The sequence below is a fragment of the Taudactylus pleione genome, unplaced genomic scaffold (assembly GCF_031769625.1).
Source record: "Taudactylus pleione unplaced genomic scaffold, aTauple2 ptg000423l, whole genome shotgun sequence".
Classification (NCBI taxonomy): Eukaryota; Metazoa; Chordata; class Amphibia; order Anura; family Myobatrachidae; genus Taudactylus; species Taudactylus pleione.
Window position 1 is genome coordinate 2,345,525 of NW_028284825.1, and position 15,959 is coordinate 2,361,483.

At 46.3% G+C, this 15,959-nt stretch overlaps 1 protein-coding gene across 1 annotated transcript in view; it reads right to left on the reverse strand.

Annotated features, from left to right (window-relative positions):
* The window catches only part of NMNAT2 (nicotinamide nucleotide adenylyltransferase 2), a 69,732-nt gene that overhangs the window by 28,864 nt on the left and 24,909 nt on the right, over positions 1 to 15,959 (reverse strand). Inside the window, exon 2 of the mRNA XM_088447210.1 lies at positions 2,643 to 2,731. Coding sequence (XP_088303336.1) covers positions 2,643 to 2,731 — 89 coding nt within the window. The remainder of the gene's footprint in view (positions 1 to 2,642; positions 2,732 to 15,959) is intronic.

Sequence of the window (15,959 nt, forward strand, 5' to 3'; positions counted from 1 at the left end):
CAGTCGTTAGGCGTACGACTGAGCGGCCGCTTACGACCGACTCTGAATGAGGTCCATCATTTTCCTCCAATGTCTAATATAGCACGGAGGAAAAGAATATAAAAAAGAGAGCCGATAAGATGTTGTGCTATGATGAAAGACAGCTCAATAATTGTTTCATTAAGTAACAATGTCACACACAGTGTCGGACTGAGGCACGAAGGGCCCACTGGGGGAATGCAGTGATAGGGCCCCATACTTAGGGGTGTGGCCAGCCTCCAGAAGGGGTGTGGCTAGTCTCCACAGAGGCTTGGCTAACCATTAGAAAGTGCATGATCTGGGACCCTTTAAAAATATATATACAGTATATAGTAAATACTGTTAGTGCATGCATGATAATATAACATATTAATAACAGCAATAGTTTGTATGAAATACACCATAGACCTGTGCAGTATAATGTAACATATGTATATTGTATAATTCAAGTGTACAGTCTGGAACCTGATCCCTAGAGGAGGGGGTGGGCCCTCAGACAGTGGGGCCCACCGGGGGATTCCCCTGTACCCCTATGGGCCAGTCCAACCCTGGTCACACAGGCTGCACAGCAGAATTACCGTATATACTCGAGTATAAGCCGAGTTTTTCAGCACAAAAAATGTGCTGAAAAAGTCCCCCTCGGCTTATACTCGAGTCAAGTGTAGCGCTGACCGGACGGAGTTCGGTCAGCGCTACACACTGCCAAACACATAGCCGGCAGCTATGTGTTTGCTGTAATCAGCAGCCGCTGAGGGTCTGTCAGACTCTCAGCGGCTGCTGCTGCTCCCACTGCAGGAGCCATCTTCCGGCTCCCGCAGTGGGTGATGGGAGACACGTCGTCATGACGACGTCTCTCCCATGCAAAGCGGCCGGAGCGGACAGCGGCGGGACCAGGAGCGGACAGCGGCGGGACCATGAGCGGGAGTTTCAGGTAAGTGTTTTTGTTTTTTTTTATTGTTATCACGTCTCTCTCTACTTAGGGGGGGGGACTACAGGGGGCACTACCAGGGGGCGATGACTGCAGGGGGCACTACCAGGGGGCACTACCAGGGGGCGATGACTACAGGGGGCACTACCAGGGGGCATTATCAGGGGGCGATTACTACAGGGGGCACTAAAAGGGGGGAATACCACTGGGGGAACTACCAGGGGGGGATTACTACAGGGGGCACTACCAGGGGGGGATTACTACAGGGGGCACTAAAAGGGGGGATTACTACAGGGGGCACTACCAGGGGGGATTACTACAGGGGGGGATTACTACAGGGGGCACTAAAAGGGGGGATTACTACAGGGGGCACTAAAAGGCGGGATTACTACTGGGGGTACTACCAGGGGGGGATTACTACTGGAGGCACTGAAAGGGGGGATTACCACTGGGGGCACTACCAGGGGGGGATTACTACTGGGGGCACAACCAGGGGGAATTACTACTGGGGGCACTACCGGCTGTTGCCATTTCCCACACTAGGCTTATACTCGAGTCAGTAAGTTTTCCCAGTTTTTTTGGGTAAAAGTAGGTACCTCGGCTTATATTCGGGTCGACTTATACTCGAGTATATACGGTACTTCATATTCAATGGACCTAATTTATGAATGTGCTGCACAAAACGTTTTGGGTTTGCACCAATGTACCTTGGTGGTACAGCCAGGCCGTAGCAAAGTACAAGTCTATGGGGCTAAATCTGAGTTGGGAGCAAAGCAAAAAATATCAAGTCACTTTGTATCGGGAACAAGCAATGCTGCAGTGCAAGGGGTACAAATTAGGGATGGCCATCTGTGGGTTAACCATTTATAGTCACTATTGATGATACCATTGGTGGTTGATCTCGAGGGAATGAAACCATCAGCTGGGAACCATGGACGGTCTCATTCACCGATAGTCATCCCTGCTTTAATACTTGCTTGGCAGTGGGCTAATCAGAGAGCGTGGTTGGGATTTATTTGCGAATCATGTTAGAGGGCGAACTAGGCTCCATGTTCCGGCACATGGGGAAAAAGGAAAAACATTGTGTGGCTCTGTGCCATAGATGGTGGTGAACCATTGGATGGTTGTTAACCCTCGATGGTTGATAGCTATCCCTACTTAAAATACATGTATTTTGTTAGCATGCAGGGTAAATACTGGCTGCTTTTGCATTTAGCCCACACATGCTGGACAGCTTTTTTTTTGCACTGCAACTTAGATTACAGTTTGGACACACCCCTCCCAAATCTAAATCTCTCTGCACATTTTACATTGGCCCCACCTGCAGCGCAGCATGGCTTTACCAAGGTGCAAAGTTACTGGCTCTTTTTTGCTTTGCTCCCAAATCAAAATCAGCCCCTATAGATCTACTGTAGCTTGTGGGCGCTGAGCCAGTCTGGAAGTGCTTCTACTGTAGGTGTGTGGAGAGGCGGAAATCAGGATGCTATTAGGGAATACACTGCAACAACATACCGACCAAGTGCTGCAGTCTTTCCACTGTGTTTTCAATTATTCTATCAGCAACTGCAGTTTCCATTTTATAATTAGTTAAAAAAAAAAATAAAACAAAACTAAGAAAACTGTTTGCGTCACAGTTTGTTTAATAACCATGTACTTTTCTAAGTAAGACCAGCAAATGAAATATAAGAGACTTTACCTGCTTCCCATAAGAGTCGTGCACAGGAGAGATGATTCCTCCAATCACAATGAACCTTCCAGTCTTGTGCAGGAAATCCCGCGCCCTCTCTGGAAAGAGAACATCAAATTGGAATCATATGCAGAATTTCCAGGTAAAGCACTAACATTAAGAATAAGGACATTAGGAAATAAAGATCAAATAAAATTGGGATTTCTTGTCTCCAATATTTAGCAAATTAAAATTTATGTTTAACATATGAAATATTCTCTCTTTAGTACAACTAGAAATTAAATGAGTTGTATTTTATGTTTGTATTACAGAGACCAAAATATAGGTATTTGGTGATCATAATAATGACTTGTCATCTGATTAAATGAAAGGGAATATGCTAGTGCTATATCCAGTAAATAAATGTTAGTAAATACAATAATTGTGATGAATATGCAGACTAAAACTCCATCAGTAGTGCTTGTTACTAAGACAAGCATTTGTTCTGCATCCTATGTGGGGTACACACTATGCCGACAGCCCCTCTGAGCGACCAATCCACAGAACGAGCAGTTGATTTGGTAAGCATCCACACTTACCAATCAGCCACACAATATGTCTGGCCAGACACCACAACTGTGCGGGCATTTAAAAATCCCCGTCCAGTTGTTATGTAATGGTCGCTGGTTCCTGTGACCAGTATATGGGGATGGTCGGCCTTGTGTAGACACATGCAGATGTGAACGGTATGTCTTTAAGATGTATACATGTGACAGATGTCGTTCATATGTATTGTGTGTACACACGCGCCAATACACTTAATGATTTATCGTTTGTCGGCTGTACGTACGATATATCACATAGTGTACACCCAGCACTAGATTATGTCTGCACCCCGTGCAATAGGATATAAATATGGAATCAGAGCCCTCTCTGATTTTGCTTTCTTTCATAAATGTGCTTTTATAGACGAAGGGGAACCATTTTAAATGCGGTGTATGTTATTATATAATTCGGAGGGGTCTTTAGTCTCAGTGAATATATCCGGCTTTTAAATATATAGCCTATAACTACATAGGGATAAGTTCTAGACTATTTTGTTGGTAAAAGAAGAGTCTCAAGTGCAGTTAGAACAATCCCCCAGGGGTGCTATTCTCCACCACAACATAATATGCACCTTCTACAGATGCTAACCATCGCCACCTCCAAGTACTGACGTTCACCTATAGTCATCATATAAGTGGTCACAGATAAAAGGAACTAGATAAAAGGAATCGGTGTGATAGTTGGAATCCCGACAGCGGCTGACCGACATGGGTGAAAATCCCAATCGTCCCTAAGGTAAGTATTGACTAACCTAATTCCTCCCCTAACCCTCCCTTAGGGGTGCCTAACCCTAACCTTCCCCCCAGTGCCTATTTCCTGGCCTCGCAAGCTGCCAGGCCCTGGTCAGGCTGTGGTAAACTTCAGCAACCGCAGACCATTGGTCGCGATGGTGATCCCAAGTCGCGACCTCAGTCTCAGCACTGGGATCGCAGGTGCAGCAAGACACCTAAAGACACCTCCTTCTGCATTTGCATTTTAGATGGACGGAATTGCACAGTTGCTTGTGTGCGGCTCTGCAATTCTGTCCATCTCTGAATCAGGCCCTTAAGCAACCACAAGCATAGCTAGGGCCACTATATTTGGATACTTCCCAGGACCCAGATCACACTAGATCCCATCCCCACACTGGGTGGACCGAAAGCATCTATCCAAAGGTTAAGGAAGGATGCAAGTCCCATTTACTGCTCCACACCAATATGCTCTGAGACTGAGGGCCTCATTCAGAGGCGGTCGGAGGATGCAAGCGGTCGCTCAGAAACTGGGCGGCCGCTTGCATCCTGACCGCCCGCCTCTGTTTCGGTTGTTAGGCTGTGGGTTTACACCCACAGCTCTAACGACTGCTAGGGTGATGGTCGCGATGGTCAGAGACCATCGCAACCATCGGGGCTTACGAGACTCTAGAGTAGGGTCTCACTTGTCGTAAGCCCCGGAGAGCTTCTGGCTCTGTCAGAGCCGGAAGCTCTCCACTGACATCACTAGTGATGTCAGTGGGGCCTCCCCCAAACGGTAGGCATTCCCATGGGAACGCCTCCGTTTGGGCTGCCACCCCTCCGGCCCGCCTTCCAAACGGGGCGAGCTGTCAATCAACATTGACAGCTCGCCCCCTTTGGAAAGAGACCCGCTATGACAGGCGCTGTCGGTCGTAGCGGGTCTCACGCATGCGCACGAAGGAGCCGGCTCCCTCGTGCGCATGCGCACTTGACAAACATCGAGGCAGCCGTGCAGTCGTAGACCGTACGGCCGCCTCTGAATGAAGGCCTGAGTACTTTTAACCGCAAGATTACAGATTCGTTTTCCATTTACCCAATTTAATTTTCCATACTCTATTCTATCTTCACTTTTTTCTCTTTCTTACTTTCTTTTATTCTATTATTTTATTTTTTTCTATAATTTTCTTTACTCATTCTTCACAGGTTGTATCCCCAGGCAACGCTGCCGTTAGTAACATCTCTATATTGATGCTGCTGATTATGGGCCTGATTCAACGCTGATGTTTTTGCCAATAAGCAATTTTTTCTACTATTGCCCATGTGCATCGATGGTCTTGTGACGGCCACACTGCGCATGTGCATCGATGGTCTTGAGACGGGGTTCGCAATAAGGATTTATTTGCTAAATAAATGACAGGCAGGTACCATTTCTGGGTGGTAATGGGGGTGTGGTGACTCAAACGCATGTGTGTTGCAACCATTTCGGGGGAGTGTCTCAGGCTGCCACCCGAACGAAGTTGCGAGTGCTCTGGTGTCTTACTTCTGACGGCCATTCTGCACAGCCATAGGGTTACTCTGAAGCTTAGTGATCGATTGTTGTGTCTTGTTGTGTCTAAAGAAGCGGCGGACTCAGCAAGTGAATACAAATTGCACAGACTGCAACATTTTTATATTTTTGTACAGGATCGCAATTGTGTGTAATTAATGAATATTTAGCTTTTTTTTGGAAAATGTAATGAACATTTATTTCAGCAAAAAAGAGTAATCAAACGCAAGTTCTCCTTGTTGAACTAGACTGAAGTGCCAATAGTCATGGGATAGATGACTAGTATCGTGTAGGACCCCCTCTAGCCCAGCTAAGTGCAGAAACTTGATGTAGCATAGATTCCACAAGTGGATGGAAGACCTCTGGAGAGATGTTGACCCATGCCGTCTAGCTTCCCACACCTCCGATATATGTTGGTGCAGGATCTTGAGTGTGAATGGATCACTCCACCATGTCCCATAAATGCTCAATTGGGTTAATGTCGGGCGAACATGGTGGCCACACCATTTGTTGTATCTCTCCAGAATGCTAGTCAAACCAATAATGACAACTGGGGAACAACGACACGGTGCATTATCCTGCTGGAATATTCATTGTTCTGGTAGTACACGAAGTCCATGAAAGACTGCAAATAATCATCAAGCAATGCAACGTAACAGTTACCGTTCAATGACTGTCACAGCGCAGCCGAACCGGGTCCCGGTTGGCAAAGGACAGCGGGCGGGATGTCCCCGGTGCCCGCTGCCAGCAGCTCTCCTCCAGTGGTTACCGCATACAGGCGGCCGCGGCTCCCATAGGGGAGAACGTGCCACTCTGTTTAAGATTTAAAGGACCAGACGCGGTAATAGGGGAAATCTGATTGGCTCTAGAATTGAACCTTGACTTATATAAGGGAGTTACTGGGAGCACTCCAGTGCCAGAGTATAGGCTCATACTTTGCTCCAGCGTACCTTGACATTGTGCTATCGTCTACCGGTTACCGACCTTGGCTATTCCTTGTGACCCATTTCTGTCTGATCCCCTGGTACTGCATTTGGTGATTCCTAGATCGACTTCAACTTCTGTGTGACCTGATTCTGCCTTCTCCCTGGTACTTCACTGTCCATTTGGTTCTGACTTGGCTTGTCGACTACGCCTCATATGTTCGATTATGTACTTCCAGCAGCACTCCCGAGCAGGGCCGGCCAGCCGGCCCGTTATGCTGACTACGCAGGTGCGTAGAGTGCCAGCCAGCAAAGGGCGCTGTGGGCGGCGGTCCCCAGCGCCACAGTCCTTCCCGCAACCCCCGTCGCCGCCACACTCCTCCTTCACCCACCCCCACCCCCCTGGCCGCCGCAGGGAGGCTTCATTTGCTGGGCGCCCACTGAGATTTAATTACCAGCGGGCGCCCGGCTGTTTCCCCCGCAGCGACAGCCAGAGCTCACTCCTGAGCTCCGGCTCCCCCCCACGGGCACTATGGGAGAGATGTCATGACGTCTCTCCCATAGTTCCGATTAGCAGCAGGCGCTGGAGCTCACACCTGAGCTCCGACGTCCGGCTCCCCCCACAGGCACTATGGGAGAGACGTCATGACACTTACAGGGGGCACACTCACAGGGGGCACACTTTCAGGGGGCATTACTACTGGGGGCACATTTTACAGGGGACATTACTGCTGGGAGCACATTTTACAGGGGTCATTACTACTGGGGGAACGTTTTACAGGGGGCATTACTACTGGGGCACATTTTACAGGGGCATTACTACTGGGGTTAAGCTTACAGGGGGCATTACTACTGGGGGCACGCTTACAGAGGCATTACTACTGGGGGCAGTTACAGGGGGCATTACTACTGGTGCACATTTTACAGGGGGAATTACTGCTAGGGGCACATTTTACAGGGGGCATTACTACTGGGGGCACATTTTACAGGGGGCATTACTACTGGGGGCACATTTTACAGGGGGCACTCTTACAGGGGGCATTACTACTGGGGGCACTTTTACAGGGGGCATTACTACTGGGGGCAATTTTACAGGGGCATTACTATTGGGGCACTACTACTGGGGGCATTACTACTGTGGGTACTGATACAGGGGGCATTACTGTTTGGGGCAATACTACAAGGGGCACCAATACAGGGAACATTACTTTTGGGGGCACTATTACAGGGGTACTACTACTGGGGGCACTACTGCAGAAGGCATTGCAGAAGGGGCACCACTACTGGGGGCACTGCATAAGGGGTCCCACTGCTGTGGGCATTATGTGTAAAGGGCACTACTGCTGTAGGCATTGTGTAAGTGGCACTTCTACTGTGGCCACTGTATTAAAGGCACTACTGTGGGCATTGTATTAGGGGCACTACTACTGTGGGCACTGTGTATAAGGGGCACTAATGTGGGCATTCTGTATAAGGGGCACCACTGTGTGTCAGAACGCACGTGATTATGGCTTTTCCCATGATACCACACCCCTTTCCTTTGTCGGGTGCATACACCTTGGGCGCATGCAAAGTTCGCCAGGGGTGCCAAAATGTATCTTCGCTTACCGAAAATATTAGGCTCAGGCCGGCCCTGCTCCCGAGCACACCAGCACCTGTACGAGGGAACCTGGGCAGAGGGCCTCCTTGCGGGGGTCCCTGGTGAATACCACTTCGCCAACCCCGAGTACTTGGCAAACATCGATTACCCATCTGTGACTTGTGACAATGACATGTTCAGGTGGACCAGTGGACCCAACCCATGCCGCGTGAACACCACACCATTATGGAACCACCACCAACCTGCATGGTAACTTGTTGACAACTGGGGTTCAAGGCCTCATGGGGTCTGTGCCACACCTGAACCCTACCATCAGCCCGAAACAACCGGTACCAGGACTCATCGGACCACGCCTCATGTTGCCAGCCCCCAGCGACATCACAAGCCCAGGTGAGACTCTTTGTCTGGTGTTGTAGTGTTTACAAGGGCACTCTGGTGGGTCTTCTGCTCTATCTATCCCGTGGAAGCTAAAGAACGTTGCACTGACCTTCTGGATATTCGTCTGGTACCTCCTGCATTGCATGTGGATGTGATTTGAGCCAGTTTAGCTTGTCTGTTGTCTGTTACCACAGCCAAATGCCGCTGGTCACAATCATTAAGCAACTGTGGTCAGCCACTGTGCTGCCCATGGTGGGTGGTAATGCCTTCCATGAGGTATTCCCGATACACATGTGACACCATAAATCAAGGAGTGTTGAATGTCCACAATTTTCAGAAATGGAATGTCCCATCCGTCAGGCACCCACTATCATGCCCCATTTGAACTCCGATAATTCACATCGTCTTGCCATAAGCATGTTCAAATTAACTCATGAGATGTCAGATTACAACTGATGCAGGTCTGAGCATTTCCACATCATCACAGTACAGTGATGTCACCTACATACTGCTATCCCATGACTTTAGGCACTTCAGTGTATAACTCTCATTATGTTGATATAAATTATAAATAAATAATACAATAAGGGCTGCTGTATATCAGCAACAGCTGAATGCCAAATGTGTACATTTAAAAATCATCTTCAATAGGGGAACGTCGCCTGCTGGCTGAGGATGGCAGACGCACTTGCCTAGTGCTCTGTACTAGCCTGCTACCTATAACAAACACAGATCCCTCCTTATGAGTGGAATTCACTCTCCCTCCCCAATGCCACCCATGAAACATTGTTCATCCACCGCCTGGGATTCCTGACCACCCAGACAGCTGAATGGTCATCTACTCCAGCCGTGAGTACCTACTCAGACCTGGCTGCAGCTTGAGTATGCTAGGACTGAGCTTTCCCCCTTTCCGTGTGTCAGGGACTTGTAGTGAGGGCCACTGCTTCCTTAGTGCTTTGCCTGTCCTCTCCTCACCCGCTGGCTGCCCTCTTACCTCTCTCCAGGAATCCTCCAGAATTTCCTCATACAAAGGGGCCCCTTTGGTGTGCCGGCCCTCCACAGTGGCTGCTGGTTTTCTGCCTGCTGAGGCACTCCACATTGCGGGCCTCCTCCAAGCCTGCTATGTCTCCAGCTGTGCTATCAACATTGATAGAGATGATTTTGCATACCCAGGTGGTGCTGCCAGACCCTCTTCCATACACTGCAGACCTCTCATATTCTCTGGGTGCCATCTCCCAGAGCACTCCATGGCTCCTGGATAGTGAGTGCTTTTTTCTCTTCTACGCTCCAACGGCCTGGATATCTCTAGCAAAATGATACCTGTGACTGTCATTGCCACCACTCATATTTGATATTCTGCTGTATGCTATTATATCTGCTATCCAGTGTTCCACCCTTACTTCTCCAGGTACCACCATGCCTCCTAAAAATGGCAGAAGGTCTACCCCTGCCCCCCGATCCAGTTCCCCACTCACACAGTAACAGTGGCCTTCAAGCAATCAAGGGCATCCCCAGTAAAATTTTCCACTCCAGCATCCACCTTTACTCTGTGCCCAATCCTCTCGGAGGGACCAAATATAATCCGCACGCTGCACCAGATGCACCAAGCCTTTTGGGTAGACCTCACTGCGGATCCACAAACCTCTGTTCAACAGATCAAGGGCCTGTAGGACCACTCCAACCATCTAGAAAATAAAGTGCAGGAGTTGGTGGCTTCCTAATACGATCTTATTACATCTCATAACAGTCCTGCTGAAGCTCTCTGTAGTTAAGGGTAAGCTTGCAGATCTGGAAGACAGGTCCCGGAGAAACAATGTTAAAATCAGAGAAATCCTCACTCCGTGTGTAATGATGTCCTCCAAAACTGCGCTGTTACCCTCTTCCGGAAGCTACTCCACTCTGCGGATGATCGCCACTTGCTCATAGACTGGATTCACTGGAACCTAGATCTGCTTCTGGAAATTCACCCTATGATACCTTCCTCCAGGTTCACTTCTTCTATGTTAAGGAAGACATTCTCAGAGTTACCCAACAGGCTGCAGGTCCGGAAGTCATGGGCAATCTCCAACTTTTCCCAGACCTCTCGAATCATACGATCAACAAATGGCACTCTTTCCATCCCATCACTGTGGCACTCAGGGCACAGGATATCCAGTACAACTGGAGTTTTTCAGTCAAGCTCCATGTTCACAAAGACAGGAATACCTATGTAATCTCATCTCTGGAGGGTGGTGTCAAACTTCTGAAGGAATGGCGAATCCTGGTTTCTGTTTTACGTGATATAGGCCTTAGTCCTTTACTGCATTAGTACCGGTTAGTCTTATTGGGCTTCTTATTATAGTCTACTATGTTCTGATCAGTTTTTTACTATACTGCCCATTTTGATGCCTTATTTTTTACATTAACATATGGGGTCAAATGTAATAGGGTGAGAGCTTAGAAAATTTGAGAGTTTAGCAGTAATCTCTCACACTTTTTAAACTCGGCCAATGTAAAGAGTCCGAGAACAGGCAAACTCGCATGTTTTTAGACTCAAAAAACTCTCAAGATTTAAACTCTCATACAAGTTTGTTTTCCCATTTTGAAGATAAAACTCGACCAATGTGAGAGTATACTGCTAAACTCTCACATGTACTAAACTCTCACCCTATTACATTTGGGACATGTGCTGTTTCGAGCTATATATGTCACAATGTTTATGTCTAGTTCTTTTCGCTTTCTATGTCAAAGCTTTTTTGTTCCTATGTTTTGCTATATATTTGCTCTCATGGGTGGGGATAACTGCAGCCTATCCCGTTAACCATTTTACCGTATTTTGTCCCTACAACAACTTCTGTAGCCCAGTGCTAATTTGTTTTTAACCTCCTTTCTAAATCTTATCTCCTCCTCTTCCTTTTTGGAGACTAGCTCCCCCAAGATTTTCCAGTGTACGGCATGGGGTTGTTCCCTCTCCCTAGCTCCCTATGGTTTAAGTACTTACATTTAATCTAAAGGGCTTAACTCCCCCCACAAGATAAGGTTGGTCCTATCCACTTTCCAACACCATAAAGCTAACAACACTCCTGGAGACACATTTTTCTCTTTTAGTCTTTTTTCATCCCTGAGTAACCCGAGTGCGCTTATTTCCCCACTCCTAGGGATTCCCTCTTACTGCATAGAGGACGGGTAACGCTGCCTCTACCAGGCTCCTACACCAACACCTGGAACCACAGAGGTTCATATTATAGACACCTGGAGCCGCCTACTTCTGGTCCGTGACTAAGGACCAGTCTGCACAGAATAGCTGGCAGAGGGTTTCAGCTTGGAGACACTGGGATCAATTCAGAACAGCAATACAAAGTAGTGGTTGCTCATAATCAACCTAATAGTTTTTGACAGGTGCTTGTAAAGGGAGGGGTTTACTCTAAGCTAGAAAAAAAGAAAAGAAAAAAAATATTCCCTCCAGCACACTGCAAAAAATCCAGCAAAAAGATTTGAATGCTACATGTTAATAGAAATTCAGAGATCTTTATTGCATATATTTGCAAATACATGGCTAAGTGCCAGGCTTCTCTGTTTCGGCATCCCTAACGCTACATCATAATAGCACAATTTTTTTATTATCTAGCTCAATTCAGAACAGTCAGAGAACGGAATAGCATTTTACACTATTCTGGTGGTCACAGGATGCAAGCAGATGCAGGCGTCTTGAAACACATAGATGTTTATTTCTCCACAGCATACAAGATGTTATAGAAGTCTACTCCTCTTACACACTATAGAGCCATATCAGCCCTTTTCTATAGTAAGAAGACACAATACAGCAGAATGTAATCCTGCCCCTAGATCTAAAGGACTAGTACACAAATCAGATAACTTTCACAAAATGTAAATTCAACTCACATTTCAACTGAATTCTTATTTTCATATATCTATGATCCAAACCAGTTTGGCTTAAACACAATTTAGCACATGACTGTCCCTTTCCTTAACACCTTCTTAGAAAACTCCACAATGCAGGAATACCCCCCTGGAGTACACTGACTGTAAACAAAGGCTTGGTCATTTAACACTAGGGGCAACATGTAATAGGGTCTGAGGTTGTAAAATGTGCGAGTATGGAGCTTCAATGGAGGGAAAGTCTATGGTGGGAACAGCTACATTGTAGCCTATGATGGGAACCGCAAGGTTAATAGTGGTGAACCATGCCCTTTTAGCTCCTGAGGTGGTGCCTGTCTCCCCCAGACCTTCAGGTAATCTACGAGGGTGAGTCAAAAATTATCCTCACTCTGGCTGTAGAATTTATTTTAATCAACTTTCAGAAAATACGCTATTTTTCAACATAATCTCGCTGCTTTTCAATACACTTTGTCCATCTGTCAATAAGCTTTCGTATTCCCTCATTAAAAAATGTTTTAGGCTGAGCTGCGAGCCACGAATGCACTGCTGTCTTCTGTCATGGATTATTGCATAGGCAGAGCCATGCCCGATTTACAAATGATTTGCAACATAATCCACTGCCACTCGTCTATCCAACAGAATCAGTTCACACGCATGCTCAATGTTCTCATCAGTCGTGGACGTGCGTTTGGCTTCTTCATGGCTGACACTTGTGCAACCTTCTTTGAACTTCTCTATCCAGTCATACACACTTCTTCATGACAAAACACTTTCTCCATACTGTGCAAAGTCTTCGATAGATATTGGCACCAGACACACCCTCAGACCACAAAAAAAATTAATCACTGCACGCTGCTCTTCTCTCGTGCAAATCACAAGTGGGGCAGCCATTTTCTCTTGCACTACAGTCACAAATGAACTGACATAACATGCTCAAACCTGCACAGCAGTGACTGGGGAGACCGCGACTTAGTATGGAAAGACACTGCGGCCAAAATAAGTTTCAATATAACTGAAGTCCAGATCATTTTTGACTCCCCCTCGTATACATCTTACTTCATTTGCTATGTCAAGGTGAACCACACTGAAATGCTTATCAAACTATTGAATAGACTTTACTTAGCTCCCACCAAACCATTCTGAAAGTGTTTTGGGTCTGCCCTGTCCTGAGCCCCTTCTGTGGGGGAGGTATACGCTCTTATACTCTTTGCCCTAACCCAGTACTGGCCTTACTTTATTGGCAACCCCTTTCATTTCAGACCACTATGTACTTGGGAATTTTTTTTTATATCAGCCGCCCTGGCACTATTGCCTAGAATTGAAAACCAACATCCTCCCTCTTATTTGTTAGTTCATTTAGAAAATTCAGGGCATGAGGTGTAGGCAACGCCAATATTTGTGCAGTTGAGCATTGCGCATGTGTATGAGTCGCACTGCAAATGCGCCAAGCTTGAATAACGACGGTGATCTCAATGTGGATTTGGATACAGACTGATCAACAGTCATGGACCATTTGTGGGAGGTAACAAGGTGTGGCAAGTCAAACGCTGGAGTGTCATGACAAGTTTGGGGATGTGTCTCAGGCTGCGACTGCCTAAGCGGTTTACTTCCGACGACATTCTGAGCATCTATAAGGTCGCTCAGATGATCAATAGTGAGACCAATGGTGCGTCTTTGTACACAAGCGGCAGATTAGATGCAGCCAGTGGGTGTCTCTGTACAAATCCCGATGGCTGCAACATTAGCATACTTATGCAAGACCGCTGCATACAGAATCGCAACCATGACAGGATTTGCATACTCCTCTGAATTAGGCCCTCAGGACCACATTGAAATGGAAACCCTGGAGGTTCCATATTCCACTAATCCCTCTTCCCCTATTGTGAAGGGGTATCCTTGCCATCTATATGTCACAGAGGGCAAAGGAGCCCCCTCACCACGTCCCAATATGAGCTGCCTCCCTCCTCCATTTAATCTGAATGAATTCCCAGCTGGCTGGCTCGACTCATAATATACTGTTGTTGATTTCCATGTGCATTCGCTTGTACCATGTTTTGGTTTTATGTCTCTGTGCCTGTCTTTTTCCAATTTTTATACTTTGGAATGTCTTGTGTCCACCCCTACCCTTCTTCCCTTTTTTTCTTTTCTGTTATCACGTTTTGAAAATTCAATAAAAACTTAATGTGGAAAAAAAAATCAGCCTGGATATCAGGATTTTGCAAGCTAAAATATTATTAACCAATTAACAAAGCTTAAGTTGTATTTGATTTATTTGATGAAGAAATGTGTTGCTTTTAAAACCTAACCTGATGGTATGTCTTAAGAACTGGATGCCGGCACCCTGGTGATAAGACAGATGAATGTCAGCCAGAAAACCGCATATTTGTTTCAGCACCAGCACTCTGGACAGTTCCCAGCTGGGTACTGTTACTACAATGCAGAGGAATTAGCCTGTATTATTAGACTTCAAGTGTAGCTAATACCAATTAAGAAACATTTCATCACTTTTGGAGAGCTCACTATAATCCCATGTTCTACAAGACTATATTAATTTATTAAATGTACTTCCTAATCTGTAATAACACAAGCTACTCTAAACTGAAATCTATTTTCTAATCCCCTGAAAATGACCTACCATAGTGTGTGCAGTTTCTTAACTGTCCAGCAGTCCTGCGATGGTGTTGAGGGCAAAGACCTGCAGTTCTCAAAGCAACTGCAAGATGGCTGCAACAATCTGACTATGTAACTTACTGCTAAATATTTTACATGATGCACATTGTACTACAGCGCCATCAGGGGTCAGCTGGGGAGCTGCAGTATTCCTCGAATTCCTCAAAAGACAAAGGGCCAAATGTAATAGGGTGAGAGTTTAGAAAATGTGAGAGTTTAGCAGTAAACTCTCACATTGGTTGAGTTTTATCTTCAAAATGGGAAAACATCTGAATGAGATTTTAAATCGTGAGAGTTTTTTAAGTCTAAAAAAACATGCAAGTTCGCTCTATTACATTGGCAAAGTTTAAAAAGTGTCAGAAACTCTCACTTTTCTAAACTCTCACCCTATTACATTTGGCCCAAAGTCTCATTTTCTGCCGATTATGTTGGTTCTACTGTGCTTATTTACACAATAATATTTTTTTATGTGCATGTTGACCTTGTATTGTGTGGGGCACCATACAATGAGAGATAGAAGAACACTAGAATACATTAGCTTAAACCAATTTTTCCTTTGAATATAATATTATTCTGCATTTTAATATTATCAGTGGTCTCACCAGGGCTTTTTCATGGGTGCACAGCCTGATAATTTGCCCACACCGTACACCTGCTGGCACCAGTCACCGGCTGGCCTAACTTACACAAGAGTATGCTGGTGCCGTCCAGCAGAGGGCAGTGAGCAGCTTGAGCAACCGTGAACAATGGAAATGCCCACTGCATGGAGCCACCCCTGCCAGAGGAAGGATCCCAGCCAGGCCTCCCCCCTATAAGTCCACTTTGCTTCGACCCTGGCCTAGCTTGCATTGGAGGAAAGCAATGCATACACAGAGGCTCCCCCTCTCCTATTGTAGCCCGACAAACAGGAAGTTAGATGTCGGGGGAGGGTGCTAGTTGTGCTGCTGCTTACCTCCTGTAATTAGTAATAATAATAATAATAATGTTGCCTATTTCTTCATACTAAGGTGTTGGGTGGTTTTAAAAAAAAATATT